Here is a 16,347-nt window from a genome sequence, read left to right as displayed (position 1 = left end):
TTCCAGAGCCGCCACCCCCAGGTAAAGTGTCACGTGATGCTCAATAGAGGCAGCAGGGTTTTCTCTGGCACCCCTTATGCAGCGTCCGCTGTGAGAGAAGTTGCTCACGCAACTAAAGCTGGGTACACATATGTACAATCGTCGGGCCGTTCTTCCGATCTGCGGACGAACGGCCGTTCGATTGTATATATGTGTACGCTGTCCCGATCCCTTCGTTGCGATCGATAAACGGCCAAAAACGCTTTTGGCCGTCCACGGTCGGTCGGTCGCAGGTTCTTTGCTGCTTAATATTCTTCCGACAGGACGGCTCCATATCGAAAGAAAAGTGACATGTGTACGCACGTTCGATCGATATGCAGCCCGTTCCTGCGATCATTCCTCCCAAACGCAGCACGCCCATGTGGGTGTTGACTAGCTGCGTCATCCCTCCATCAGCGCAGCAAGTAAACAACAGGAAGTCTTCTCCCCCGTACTTTCCGCCCCATGCTGTTAAAGAATATTCGTTGTGTGTGCATTCGTTTTGAAATAAATAATCGTTGTGTGTGCATTCCTGAAGTTATAGAAGATAGATAGATAGAGATAGATAGATAGATAGATATGTGATGTTCATTGTTCTGCATAAACACTTAACATTTATTAAGAAATACTGACAAAAATTACTGTGAACACATTGTTTATTTGGGTGGTCGGACCTGAACAGAGTATCACATACAGGTGCTTGCGTGAAGGTGTAGCAGGAACGGACACCCACCCACCCAAAAAACATAAAACCACATTTGAACATGGTGGTGTATGTAGTGGGAAGCGGTCCCACGGCAGCAACGCATCACATGGGAACATCCCGGCCTGCTCACATGTGATGCATTGCTGCCGTGGGACTGCTTGCCATGACATAAGTGCCACGTGTGAAGGTTTAGCAGGAAAGCCCACCCACCCAAAAAAACATGAAAACACATTTGAACATGGTGGTGTATGTAGTGGCAAGCGGTCCCACGGCAGCAACGCATCACATGGGAACATCCCGGCCTGCTCACATGTGATGCATTGCTGCCGTGGGACTGCTTGCCATGACATAAGTGCCACGTGTGAAGGTTTAGCAGGAAAGCCCACCCACCCAAAAAAACATGAAAACACATTTGAACATGGTGGTGTATGTAGTGGCAAGCGGTCCCACGGCAGCAACGCATCACATGGGAACATCCCGGCCTGCTCACATGTGATGCATTGCTGCCGTGGGACTGCTTGCCATGACATGCACCATTTTAAGGTGCATGCTGCTGGCCTCCAAATAAACAAGAAGGAGAACCAAGTAAAATAAAGTACACAAACTATTTTTTGACTTTATAATGCAAACCGTTATAAATTTTTTCGTATAAAGAGTGTACTACTGCTACGCCTTTTTGGATTTTTGTAATTTTTTGGGCTACGGTATGGACTTTCCCGCTTAGTTCTTGTAGACATTTATGGACTTGTGTCATGTTTTCTTGCATTGTGCTTTCGTCGCTGGACGTGTCAGGTGATGGTGTGTTCTTCTCCCCCTCTGCACTGACATCTGAAATCTCGATGATATCTATAATAAGTACAGATAAAGAAATGTTTACCTTTCCACAAATGATACGTCACTATCCCATAAAGATGATTTGCAGTATACACTCACCATCTACACTGCTGGTGATCGCAATCACTTGGTGGCCCTCTGTGGTCCCTTCCATCGGCTGCGCAGCCTGGATATCATCTATAGTGACAAGGTAAAGTGACATATTACTACCCCTTGTTGTGTGTATAAAACATGTGTTGTTCTGTTGGTGTGCTGGTACAAAACCTTACCTGTTGTACTCTCCTTCTTTATTTTTAGGTTGGAGGCCCTGTCTCTGCCTTCCTCATGCCTTCTCCTGGATTGGATTTCCTCTGAGTAAATAAAAACAAGCAACATGTCAGCAAAACACTCAAAATGTAATGGATCATGACAGTATATTAATAAAGCCACCTAGGGCATTGGACTCACTTCTTTTAATAATTCCACGAATTTTCTTCAGCTTGGCCTGCTCCTTGTGCTTCAGGTCCGACCACCGTTTTTGGAGCTGGTATTTGGACCTTCTTTTCCCAAACTTCTCCTTTATCTCCTTGCATACACGCTGCATAATAATTTCTTTTCTGTAATTTGTCTTGGGGTATGTTTTTCTCGAACAATCGTAGTCCCTTCTATCCAGCATTTTGACCATCAGTTCCACCTCTGCAGATGACATGGCGGATGCGCGCGTCACTTTTTTCTCCTTGTTGTCCTGTCTGTCAGCGATTTCTTTATCTGTGGTTATCACTGATTTGGAAATCAAAGGTTCTGTACTGGCCTCCCCCATATGCGGTGGCGCCAGACCCTCCGACATGGCTCCTCGATGTCCCGTGTCTGTGTGACGCGAAGCACGTGAGTGGGGCGGAGATTCCTGTGCTCATCCAATCACTGTGTTTCAAGCCACGTTCTGCACGAAAGAATATTCCGTCGTTGCTGTTGGATTGATCGGAGCAGCGCAGCGAATTTTCCGGACTGTATCGACATTTATTTCGGTGAGTATTAAAACAAAATGTGTAGTTTTCTATGACAGGGACTTCAATCTGTGGGCCAGGGGTATGCTGGGGCTTGTAGTGACCGTGTATCCTATGTTCCACAGACTTTCAACTCCTGTACTATAGCTACAGTATATCTAGTGGCCCACAGACTGAACACCTGTACATTAAATGGTTTATGGTGTGCTTTTTGTATCAAGAAAATAATATGCCTTTTTATTTTATTTTTTGGCACAGAAATTCAACCATGGCAGAAAAAAATGTCGAATTTATGAAGGATTTCATTGAGGCCTACAGGGATCAGAATTGTTTATGGAACACCAAATCCAGAGACCATTCGAATAGGCAGAAGAGGCTATCTGCTCTGGAGGAGCTGGTGAGGGTGAGCCAGACATACTACCCCATAGCAAATGTGGAGTGGGTCCGGACTCGCATTGCTAATATGAGGACCGTATTTAAAAAGGAATTAAATAAGGTTGAGTCCTCAAAGCGGTCTGGGGCAGGGGCAGACCAAGTGTATGTGCCCAGGCTGTGGTACTATGACCTGCTGGCCTTCACGGTGGACCAGGAGCTGCCCAGGGATTCGGTCGGCAACACTTCAAGGAACCAGCCTGCACCCTCCACCTCCGCGTGCACCCAAGAGGTTTCAGATGACACCATTTGCGGCACAGTAAGTAGACGGATTTTTTTTGAAAAATTTTTTGCACACAAGATAAATATAACAGCAAGTACAGTATAAAAATTGTGAACATGTAAAATTAAAAGGGGGGGGTATCGCCCCCTGCAACTGACCTCTCTGTTGGGCACAACAGAGAGGTCAGTTGCAGGGGGCGATACCCCACCCTTTTGGTTCTACATCGTCAATTTGACCTTCTCTGTGGCCCTAATTCTGGTTCTTCTCAGTGGTGGAGCTATACTCTTATCCGCCTGGGAAGACAGTGATCAATATTCAGACATCGCAAGTGCATTTCCCACATTTTTTGTATTTGGAAGTTTTGGTTGCCATTGGTAATCCCTGGTATCTACACTGTTGTAGTCTTTCTGGCGCGGATTATTGTAATATTTTTTTGTGGTGTAAAATTAACGAAATAATATCATTCTGCCAATCCACAGCGCCAACACCAATAAAATACTGCATGTATTCATACCTGGTTAATTTAGCACGCATAGATGCATTTCTGGTGTTTAAATTAGTATTTGTTATGTCTGGTATCTAAATAATTAGTTTCCAGAGATGCCAATCATAACGCCTCTTCAACTAGCTCACTTTCATCCATGGCAGCAACATGGTGGTGTGTGGGCTGCGTTCTTCTGCGTAGATATAAAAATATATGGAAGTCTTAAAAATCTATAGTGATACATCATCTTGTTTTGTTACAGCCATCGCTATTTGAGGAGGAGTCTTCGGCATCGCTGGAGGTGGCATCACAGCTGCCTTCACCGACCCTCTGCTCCACCCCCACACCAACCGCCACGACCAGCGGTGAACCTCCATCAAGCGCTCAAAGTGCAGCAGAAGCACCATCAAGAAGAGGGCGCAAAAGGCCGAGGCAGACTCCAGATGCTGCGGACGTGGCAACCACCAAGATCCTGGAGTCTGCCAACAGATTGATGAGCATGGATGAGGATGATGCGGACCGGGTGGGGAGCGTATTAGCGGACAATTTGAGAAAGTTGGACCCGGCTACAAGGGTGGAGGTAGAGCGCATATTTTATGAGACGCTGTACCGGGCCCGTGTGGGGACTCTGACCCGGCACACACGTCTCACCGATGAGACCCCTCTGCCTAGGGTTGAATTTCAACCCATCAGCCCAGCTCCTATACCCCAACAAGCTGTATTTCACCCGGTGCAATATCCCCAGTATCACCATTTACAGCCACCAACTGGGCAAAGGCAGCACCAACCGGCAACGGCGGCTAATACGCTCCCACCAGGTCCACCTGGTGGCCCCTTCCAAACTCCATCTCCCTCCCAACCACCGATGGATACAGGGGATTATGGGGTGGGCCAAGTTTACCACCAGATGTAAATATTTTATATAGTTGATTTAATTGCATTTTTGTTTTAATAATATAGTTTAAATATTTTTATGTTTAAGTATTTCTTTATTATTTATTTCCTTGTTATTTATGTTATATTTTTTATAAGTTTATAAGTTAATAATTTATACAAAAATTAAAAATTCTGTAATCTAGTTGGTGTCCGTGTGAAAATATCATTTACCATGCAGGGTGACTATAGGGCACAGATATACATATGGGGTACATGCATGTTGTTTCAATATTTACCTTCATGTATTGCTCCTGGAGACTGTACAAAAGTACCAGGAGAAATTGGCATAGAAATAGGTGTGGTGGAGCAACTACTTGCTAGTACATAAACACCAGTACTGGGTACAGTCTGCACTCCAGGTGCCGTGGCATTGTGCCCTCCAGGAATGCCTGGCACCTGAGTACTACCACTCACTTGCCGTGATTCGGCCTCCACCTCCCCCTCCTTGCTGCAATAAGACGCAGAGGACAACTTGTGCGGAACTGTGAGTATACAAATTTTATTGGCAAAATATTGATTAGTACACACCAAAAAACAATATATTTACAATGACAAAAACGTACATTTTTAAGCAATCATGTCATTCTGCCACTCCACAGCCCCAACACCATTGAAATAATCCAAGTACTCGTCTCTTGACAACTTTGCTTGCGTTGATGCATTTCTGGTGTTTAAATTATTTGCCAAAGCTGTCAGACCAATAGGCTCGTCAACAACTTGGCTGTCGTCCACTGTAGCCCCCAGTTGTTGTGTGTGCACCGCTTTTCTGCGCATGTAGTTGTGCAGCACACAGCAGGCCTGCACCACTTTGTCAATCTTATCTAGGCGCAGATTGATGGCACTGTGAAAAATTCTGAATTTATTACTCAGAATCCCAAACGCATTTTCAACCACTCGCCTGGCACGTGACAGGCGATAGTTAAAAATGCGCCGTTCCCTGTTCAGTGCCCTTTGTGGGTAGGGTTTAAGGACATTAGGGTGCAATGCAAAGGCCTCATCCGCCACAAAAACAAAGTTCAAACCGTGCTCATTTTCAGTCCGCTCTGGCAGATTCAGTAGATTTTTTTTCAGTTGGTCGTGGAAAAAGGTATACTCCAGGGCTCCTCCATCTGAAACTCTACCATTTTTCCCAATGTCCACAAATACAAACTCGTATCGAGCATTAGCGATGGCCATTAGAACAATGCTGAAGAACCCCTTATAGTTATAATAAAAAGAGCCACTCTTTGCAGGGGGCATGATTCTGACGTGTTTGCCATCGATAGCTCCACCACAATTAGGGAAATTCCAAAGATCACGGAAATCACGTGCAATATTTTGCCACTCCTCCTTGGTCGATGGAAACTGCAATATAAAAGTATACGCGTATTATTAATCTGTTGGGTTGATTTTAGACACATCAGCCCTCCCCCATTGCAGCCTCAAAGCTATTACCCGCCTTATCAAAATGACCCCCCACCCACTGGTGTAAAAGATTACATTAACAGGCATTGTAATGATATACATATAGGGTACAGGTATGTGCACAGCTATACATATGGGGGACATGTATGTAATTTCTATATTTACCTTCATGTATTTCTCCTGTAGAACTTGGACGATGGCATCACAGGTGTCTGGTATTATCAACCCCAGCGCTTGAGATGATATTGCGGTTGTGAATCTCAGGTCGGCAAGGGTCCTGCCTGTTGCCAGATAACGCAGCGTTGCCACCAGTCTCTGCTCTGCAGAAATAGGCCTCCTGAAATAGGTGTCCTCTCTCTCTATTAAAGGGGTAACCAGTGTCAGCAGCTCCATGAAGGTAGCGTCATCCATACGGAGATAATTCCTGAAATCATCAGGATTGTTCTCCCGTATCTCCTGTAGCAATGGCATGTGGGAGAAGGTGTCTCTCCTCAGAAGCCAGTCTCTGGTCCAGCAGCTCCGATTCTTGGTCCTTTTTCTTTTTTTAATAGCCCGCAATCTGATGGCCATAGCAGCCAAAATGCACGCACGAGCCTTCCTTCTCCTCAAGCTCATGATTAAAAAGGCCCAAATGCACCGATAGACGAACGTACGTACGTATATCCAGTACAGCTAGCAATGGATATGAATAGTCACGGCTCTATTCACTGTACTACACGAACGATTCTTTGTTCCGTGATCACGCCTCGTTTTGCTATGCTCTTTTAATCCAGCCCATTATGATAATGTTGTGTACATTTTTATCGTTCGAATAGCCAGAACGGGAGAGTGTGTACGGTGGTACAATCTTTTTCTTGCGATTGTTTGGACGGGAGTACATCGGACGTCGCCAGTAAAATTGTACATATGTGTACGCGCAGATCGGTCGTATGTTTCGGACGGCCGAACGTGTATTCGGTCGATCGAACGGTCGCAAGAAAAATGAAATTGTACATATGTGTACCCAGCTTCAGGCCTTAGCCACCCAAACAGATGCCTGGGGCAGGAGTGCGTCCACTTTAGGGACAGTCTCCCAGGGGACTATGTCCTCCTGTGGAACGGGGTAAAAGGAAGGGAAACTGCCGATGGCAAGCTAAACTTCCAGTTAGAAATCTCTAAACTAATGACCTTAGTAAAGTTCACTGATTTACGGAATAAACCCAGAATACACCTAGGGAGACTCCCAAAGGTATAGGCGGCTCAGCTGGGTCATTTAAGGGAAGGACCTAGTTGAGAGCCGAGACCAAGGTCGGCACTTCAAGACGAAGTGGGGGATTCACCTTATCACAGGCCCCCCATCTTCCATACCGTCGTCGGCGGTCCCCTCTAGAGAATACTAATCCCAGGTGTCCTCCTTTGTTGCTGACGGAGGAGTGTGGATGACAGGGGTATCCGCGTCTAGCTGCGGGTAAGGAGCGCTTCCACTGTGCGGAGAGCTACAACCGCCAAGGTTGGGGACGGCTTTTCTGGGGACCTTGTCCGGAGGCAGATAAGCACTCACCCAAGGGATGATGCCAATCCAAGGCTGCAGGGGCGGTGCAGATAAGAACTTGTCTACTATCTGCACCGGCAACCCCAAGTAGTCTCCTGAGAGGAGGCTGTACCTGTGGGCATCACCCACGCATTGTAGCAGCCTGTGCATAAGCCGTCCTGTACTAGTCTAATGCGGGCATAGGCCAGCATTACAGGATGTACAAGACATCAGCGCCAGAGCCCCAGTCACTGGAAGACGTTGCAGTATTATAGCACTGTGAACCGGCAGCTAAAGGCACAGGTCAGACAATGTACTACAAGTATAGAAGGCATGCAATGCCATAGAATAGGCGGGTAGCCTATATGGTACCGCTACACAGTATTCTCTGACCAACAGAGATAGTGTTCAAGCTATACACAGTAAGCTGGTACTATGTACACCATGTGGTGGCGTAGACATTAAGCCCATATGTACGGCTAACAGTTTCATACTTCTGTTTCATATTTTGGATTGTGGGAGGAAACCGGAGTACCCGGAGTAAACCCACTCAAACACGGGGAGAACACACAAACTCCGCACAGCTAGAGTCATATATGGGAAATGACCATAGCGCTGTGAAGAAGCAATGCCAACCATCACACCATCCGTGCTGCCCGCAGTACACAGTAAGCTACTAGGCACATATAGCAATCATTGCGGTTCTCTGCCTGTGTGGGGCGAGCTCGCTGCGCCTCAGGCAGCCTTTCTGACAGGCAGTGATAGTGTTACACAGTGCACAGCCAGCCTGTGATATACATACAATGCAGTGATATACATACAATAGACAGCTGCAGTGATATAGACCGGCAGTCTATACGGTACAGACAATGCCGTATGCATCTGAGCCAGCTTGTAATAGACATACAAAGCAGTGATATAGACATACAGTGCAGTTATATATACAGGTGCAGTGGATATACTGGCAGTCTATATGGTACAGACATTTTACGCAGTCCTACCGGGCGGCCCCGCATACCTGGCACCGCTGCCCACAAACCGTTTCCCTGGTGGTCCAGCGGGAGCGGGTGGCGAACCAGCCGTCCGCTTGTCAGTGCAGTCGGCGGTCCCCCCCGCCGAACTGCTGCAGCCGCAATGCCCAGCAATCGCGCGCGCTCCCAACGGGGAGCGCGTTACCTTTTGTCAGGTCCCCGGCGTCCGGTGGCGGCTGTGGCTCCCCAGTGCCCGGGGGCCGCTGCAGGTCCCCACCCTCGAGTGGCGATGCAGCTCCGAACCCGGGTGATGGAGCAGCAGCGCAGGTGTCTGTGCAGACCCCCAGTGCTGCTGCTCTGTCACTGACAGAAGTCAGTGTAAAAATAAAAATGAAAAATAAAATATAAAAATCAAGTTAGGCTGCTAAATAGCAGCCCCTCTATTAGGTGCATCTGGCTCCTGCCAGCACCCGAAAAAACTGAGCTTCCTGGCCTGGAGGCGGGGTAGAGGAGGGGAGGAGCCCGGCTGCCTGGGAGGCAGTTCAAGTTTAACCTCTAGGGTGCTGGTGCTCTCCCAACTCCTTACTACCCACTGTAACGCTGTGGCCCCTGATGTCTCCCGAAGGAGAAATGGCCGGCACAGGATGCCCTCTCCCGCACCTGCCGAGGTTGGCCGGATCTGGTAAGGTTCCAGTGGGGCACAAGTTTTTTTAACATTCCCCCATTAGGAAGTTGTACCTCTTGTTAGATGAGCATTAAGCTATGTTATTTTAAACTGGTTAGTCGGGATCTAGGCCCTTTTTTACTAACATGTGTTATATGGGTGGTAAGAGCTGGCATTAGTCACAACAAATGATCATAGGGCCTCACCTCTATTGGAGATCAGACACTAACAGGGGATTACTGACATTTTTAAAAACAGTATGAATGCATTTATAAGTCAAAAACGGTGTCAAAGGACATTAAACTAACAATGACCATTGACCTGATCCAGCAAAAGTGTTGTCCATATCTTACATTAGTGTGATTGCATGTTTCTCACATCTTTTTCTTCCATAGCGAGTCACCCAAACTGTGTTCCGGGACTATTCAGGACAGCTTAGCAGCCTGTGGAAAGGAAATGCAGAAATGTTATATGGGTGATCAACAAAGGTAAATGAAAGATTTTTTTTCAAGTAATACTAAATGCATGTCAGTATCACAGGACAAGTATTATGTCATACATGTTAATATCAGCTTTGTAATACTTGCTAAATACTTTTCATGGCCCAACAATTTAAATAACATGCATCTTTTACATGTTGCGGCTAGTGTTTACAAGTAATCAAAGTTTAATTCTAAAGTGTGTTATATTATACGGTTATACGGTAAGCCACCCCTGCTTCCAAGAAGAGGTACAGAGGGCATTAGGTGGGCGGAACCTCCTCTTGGGGGCAGGGCACTCTTTCAAGCAAAAGTGACAGTGGTCGATGCGCGTTCGTATATTATTTGACTTGAACGTCGAGAGCGTTACGTTCGCCGTTTGCTGATGGAGAGAGAATTGAGAAGACCTCCTGAGGATAGTACAGAGCAACACAGTAGAAAAGAGGAGCTGCTATCAAGAAGACGTCGCTGGAAAGGAGACAGTAGTTTACTCATCAAGAAGAAAGAAGATGGCAAAGTCCAGACAACAAGGTAGCTCTGATAGGGCTTATCACGGCCCCCTTGTTGTGTAAGAGAAGTTTGGCGTGAGTCAAGCAGTCAACGAGAGGCAAGCTGATAAGGCCCAGCAGTGGAGCGACACTGACCCCTGCGGGAAATGGCCGGCACAGGATGCCCTCTCCCGCACCTGCCGAGGTTGGCCGGATCTGGTAAGGTTCCAGTGGGGCACAAGTTTTTTTAACATTCCCCCATTAGGAAGTTGTACCTCTTGTTAGATGAGCATTAAGCTATGTTATTTTAAACTGGTTAGTCGGGATCTAGGCCCTTTTTTACTAACATGTGTTATATGGGTGGTAAGAGCTGGCATTAGTCACAACAAATGATCATAGGGCCTCACCTCTATTGGAGATCAGACACTAACAGGGGATTACTGACATTTTTAAAAACAGTATGAATGCATTTATAAGTCAAAAACTGTGTCAAAGGACATTAAACTAACAATGACCATTGACCTGATCCAGCAAAAGTGTTGTCCATATCTTACCTTAGTGTGATTGCATGTTTCTCACATCTTTTTCTTCCATAGCGAGTCACCCAAACTGTGTTCCGGGACTATTCACGACAGTTTAGCAGCCTGTGGAATAAGGAAATGTAATATGGGTGATCAACAAAGGTAAATGAAAGATTTTTTTTCAAGTAGTACTAAATGCATGTCAGTATCACAGGACAAGTATTATGTCATACATGTTAATATCAGCTTTGTATTACTTGCTAAATACTTTTCATGGCCCAACAATTAAAATAACATGCATCTTTTACATGTTGCGGCTAGTGTTTACAAGTAATCAAAGTTTAATTCTAAAGTGTGTTATATTATACGGTTATACGGTAAGCCACCCCTGCTTCCAAGAAGAGGTACAGAGGGCATTAGGTGGGCGGAACCTCCTCTTGGGGGCAGGGCACTCTTTCAAGCAAAAGTGACAGTGGTCGATGCGCGTTCGTATATTATTTGACTTGAACGTCGAGAGCGTTACGTTCGCCGTTTGCTGATGGAGAGAGAATTGAGAAGACCTCCTGAGGATAGTACAGAGCAACACAGTAGAAAAGCGGTGCTGCTATCAAGAAGACGTCGCTGGAAAGAAGACAGTAGTTTACTCATCAAGAAGAAAGAAGATGGCAAAGTCCAGACAACAAGGTAGATCTGATAGGGCTTATCACGGCCCCCTTGTTGTGTAAGAGAAGTTTGGCGTGAGTCAAGCAGTCAACGAGAGGCAAGCTGATTAGGCCCAGCAGTGGAGCGACACTGACCCCTGCGGGAAATGGCCGGCACAGGATGCCCTCTCCCGCACCTGCCGAGGTTGGCCGGATCTGGTAAGGTTCCAGTGGGGCACAAGTTTTTTTAACATTCCCCCATTAGGAAGTTGTACCTCTTGTTAGATGAGCATTAAGCTATGTTATTTTAAACTGGTTAGTCGGGATCTAGGCCCTTTTTTACTAACATGTGTTATATGGGTGGTAAGAGCTGGCATTAGTCACAACAAATGATCATAGGGCCTCACCTCTATTGGAGATCAGACACTGACATTTTTAAAAACAGTATGAATGCATTTATAAGTCAAAAACGGTGTCAAAGGACATTAAACTAACAATGACCGAAAGGAGAGAAGACGTGTCCTCCATGAGCTCTTATCCCACCATCTCTCTTTAAGCTGCTCACCCCCTTCCCTAAACCCTTTCACTAACTCCTCGAGTGCAGGACATCAGGGGGAACCAGGCGGGTAGCAGCTGCGGAGCCGGGGAGTGTTTTTAAACACTCCTGCAGGTTGCGGCCTACCTGCATCGTCGAAGCCGGGGACTCAATTTCGGAGGCCGCCGACCGGAACCAGCGCCAGCGTGTGGGAGACGGAGCCCGACTCAGAGGCACCACGGGCGGGAGACCGGACACCCACCCGCTACTCAGACGCGGTAAGACACTGCCGCCAGATAGACCTGCGTCACCCGGCGAGAGCAGACTGGGTGACGCTTACAGGAGACGGCCGCCATCTTGAAAGGGACCGCGGCTACACGCCAGCCTGCGGGCTGAGACGCCGGGCCCCCCTCCCTCCCCCTCTATCAGTACCCACTCTAGTGTGTATAAATACACACACAACACACTAAGGCCATTAACGCAGCATCACTTGCACAGTGTGGCAAACTGAAACACAGCAAATAACAGGCCACAGAATTCTGCCTAGTGCACCCCCCAGCCATTTAATAAGAGGGGCTGAGCATATCACCCACAGCTGCCAAGATACATATATACAGTGTCTGCTGCCCACTCCCGCCTTCCCCAACCACATGGGCCTAAGGGGGACCCTGAGGGCCAAGCTATAGAGGCCAGACACCCTGATGTATGCTCTGGGACATTAAGGGAGAGCTCAAATCAACCCAGATGTGACTAAGCCAAACACTGACACGTAATGCCTTGACCAAGCCTCGCTGAGGGGACTATGTAGTAAGCTGCCTACTACATACTGCATCGCCCGAGACGCACCACCGATGGACTCACCACACTCGCGACCACATGACTAAATGCTGCCGCTCTCGATCACTAGTGTCCACCTCTGCTAAATCATCTCAAGTGGCCGCATTCCACTCTCTGTTTGGCACCCCTGCATCTAAATCGGCTTCTTCAGCCCCGCCATCCCCCTCTCATCTCGCCAATACCATAGAAGACTCCATGGCGGCGAACTCTCCTTCTCAAAAGTCAAAAGCCACTGGAGGGACTCCAGACATGACGGCCATCCTTGCCAAGTTGCAGTCATTGCCGACACGCCAGGAGATGCAGCAAGACCTACTGACCACGGAAAAGAGACTAGAAGAGTCCATGCAAACCCACATCTCTGCAATCAAAACCGATATCAAGCAGATTGCGAACAGAGTGGTTATGTTAGAAGAACAAAGTGAAGAGGTGGACTCGAAATTCTCCGACCTCCATGATCTGGTCTCACGCCAATCCCGCTCATTAGTGGAAATGAGCCGCAGGCTTGATGATATGGACAATCGGGGGAGAAGGAACAATCTGAGAATAAGGGGCCTCCCTGAAGATGTTGCACCCCAATCCATAGAACATGCTCTCACCAAAGTGTTCAACAGCCTTCTAGGATCCGATCCTAACTACCAGATCCTATTCGATAGAGCACACAGGGCCTTACGACCCAAAGGAACCCCGACGGAAAAACCACGTGATGTGATCTGCAGGCTGCATTACTTTCAAGAAAAGGAGGAGATTCTTAGAGCGGCTAGACGCAACCCAGATGTGGATTTCGAAAGCCAAAAGCTCCAAATCTTCCAGGACCTATCATGGTCCACCTTACAACAAAGACGTCTGCTCCGACCACTAACAGACGAACTCAAACGACGGGAGATCAAATTCCGCTGGGGCTTTCCACTGAGTATCCAGGTGAATCACAAAGGATCGCTACTATCTCTCCATGACCCAGCAGAGGTTGAAGACTTCTGCAGTGCATTGGGAATAACACCTCCGTCCCTGCCCAACTGGCTGGACCCTTCTGAGCTTTCCGTTCCGCCCTTGCCCCGCAGAGAGCGATGGCAGACTGTTCAGGGATCCGACAAGAGACAACGGACAACCGCCTCGGATGGCCCAGCCTCTGGAGGGGAGGGTCGACACCATCAACCGAAGCGGCCAGTTACCGCTACCCCTGACACGTGAATATTGAATAAGTTATGTTTATGTTACAGTAGCCATGTGTACAACACTATTTCTTTACGTTAGAAGGAGGTCACCTCTCATCAGACGACCCCAGTTAAAGTTAGAATCAAAGGGTCTGTTAAAAAGGTACCGCCTCATAGTACCCGAACCCTTAAGGTCTCGGGCGGGGACAGTTAGAACCACTTTATTACTGCATAGTTATGTATTCAAAAGGTAGCTTACTCTAGTTAAAGTTAAAATCAAAAAGTCCTGGGATAAGTCTGTTAAAAAGGTACCACATCATAGTACCCGAACTCTTAAAGTCTCGGTCGGGTGCAATTAGCACCAATTTACTACTGCATATTTATGTATTCTAAAGGTAGCTTACTCTAGTTCCCCTCTACCCCCACCGCTCTGCTGTAAAATTGTAGACTATGGGCCTTTTTAGGTTCCCCAGGTCTATAGACGCAGAGTCTACTTGTGCAATCAAAAATTTATATTTTCAACACTACATGCTATGTACCCACGCCCCCCTCCCTCGTCCCCCATGTGTTCACCCGGCTTTCCCTCCCCACCCGTGCCCAATCAGCAGCGTGAAAGGCCTTAATATACCAGAGAAAAGATCTAAGATTCTTCACATGATGCACACTGACGGGGCAGATGTAGTCTTCCTACAGGAGACCCATTTTAGAAAGGGTTCAGCTCCGAGATTGTCCTCCAAACATTATCCAGGGGGGTATTTCAACGACTTCTCAGAGACCAAATCCAAGGGAGTAGCAATTCTATTCGCTAAAAATGTTTGTTTGTCAGCAGTTGCAGAGACTCCGATAGGCGACGGTAGAGGTTTGATGGTTAAGGCGACCATCGCACATCAGACCTTTACATTTGTCAATCTATACCTTCCCAATAAAGGCCAAATCCGCTTCCTCAGAGAAGCCCTGGAGCAGATAGAGGAGGTCCTGGAGGGGGTAATAGTGGTGGGAGGTGACTTTAATTGGGTCTTAGAACCAGAAGTGGACACCACAAGCACACCTAATAGAAGCTCACAAAGGGACACTAGGAGATTCAAAACCCTACTACATGATTTCCAGTTAATAGATACTTGGCACTTAGCCCACCCCACAGACAGGGACTACACTTTTTATTCACACCCACACAACTCTTACTCCCGTATAGATTACCTTTGCGTAGACCATGAATCCCTTGACCTAGTAGTTGAGGCTTCAATAGGACAGATAGCGAGCTCAGATCATGCCCCTGTGGTTCTTTGCCTATCCCTTGTCCACCCACCCATTCGCCAATGGAGATGGCGCTTCAACGAACAGTTCCTGAGGGACGATGCTTGTCGGACTCAGATTGCAGAAGCCATTGATGATTACATAACCCACAATAATATAGATGATATGTCTCCAGTCTCTTTGTGGGAGGCTCACAAGTGCGTAATTAGGGGCAAATGCATTCAAATAGGTTCCCGTTTGAAAAAGAAAAAGACAGAATGTAGAGAGGCCCTACTTGACAAGATTAAGAACTTGGAATTAATACACAAATCCTCCCTGACCCCTGAAATCTTAGTGGAACTTCAGGAAGCAAGGTCCGCTCTAAACAGCCTACTCAACGAAGGCACCCGCAGAGCGTTCCGATGCTGCCGCCACAAATATCATAGATGGGGAAATAAGCCTGGTAAGCTACTTGCCAGAGCCCTAAGGGCCCAAAGATCCCAGACCTATATTAAAGAGATGAAGGATCCGTCTGGTATCCTACATGCATCTGACACCAAAATGGCGGAAATTTTCCACAGTTATTATACGTACCTTTATAACCTGGCATCCAGTAACCCCTCCAGTGACCCCCTAGCCCATGAACGCGAGGTGAAGAAATACTTAGAAGAGATAAATTTCCCCGCTCTCCCAACGGATATTACATCCGCATTAAACGACCCTTTCACAGAGCCAGAACTGGTAGAGGTATTGAGGACATCCCCATCTGGCAAAAGTCCGGGTCCGGACGGTTTCACAGTAACATACTTCAAGGCATTCCAGGATAGGCTCCTGCCTCTCCTGCTGCGAGCCTGCAATGCAGTTTCCCAAGCCTCCCCATTCTCCCCACAATCCCTAGGTGCCCACATAACAGTCCACCCAAAAGATGGCAAAGACCCAACCCTACCATCCAGCTACCGACCCATATCACTGTTAAATGTGGATGTCAAATTATACGCAAAACTATTGTCCAATCGTCTGGCCCCTTTGATGCCAAAGGTGATTCACCCAGACCAAGTAGGCTTTGTAAGGGGAAGAGAGGCGAGGGACAATACTATCAGAGTCATCGACCTGATTGCACACGCCCAATACACCAAGACCCCCACTATGCTCCTCTCCACGGACGCAGAAAAAGCGTTTGACCGGGTGGACTGGGTATTCATGGAGGCGATCCTACGACGCATAGGCATAGGTGACGTCTTTTTACAAAAGATCCTTGCACTATACCGATCACCTTCTGCACAAGTGAGAGTCAATG

General features: G+C 47.3%; 1 protein-coding gene across 2 annotated transcripts; it reads left to right on the top strand.

Annotated features, from left to right (window-relative positions):
• Nucleotides 1-1,179: 1,179 nt before the first annotated feature.
• LOC146065862 (uncharacterized) lies at nucleotides 1,180-7,069 on the top strand. Of its 2 annotated transcripts, XM_083179072.1 has the most exons (3): nucleotides 1,180-1,748; nucleotides 1,856-3,232; nucleotides 3,943-7,069. In XM_083179072.1, the coding sequence occupies exons 2-3, from the start codon at nucleotides 2,741-2,743 to the stop codon at nucleotides 4,591-4,593; spliced, it is 1,143 nt and encodes a 380-aa protein (XP_083035198.1). In that variant the 5' UTR covers nucleotides 1,180-1,748; nucleotides 1,856-2,740; the 3' UTR covers nucleotides 4,594-7,069. The 2 variants fall into 2 exon arrangements, with proteins under 2 accessions (XP_083035198.1, XP_083035197.1); XM_083179071.1 differs by having other exon boundaries at nucleotides 1,180-3,232.
• Nucleotides 7,070-16,347: the final 9,278 nt, after the last annotated feature.

The sequence above is a fragment of the Crinia signifera genome, chromosome 1 (assembly GCF_055691185.1).
Source record: "Crinia signifera chromosome 1, ASM5569118v1, whole genome shotgun sequence".
Taxonomy (NCBI): Eukaryota; Metazoa; Chordata; class Amphibia; order Anura; family Myobatrachidae; genus Crinia; species Crinia signifera.
This window is presented reverse-complemented; position numbering and strand designations above follow the sequence as displayed.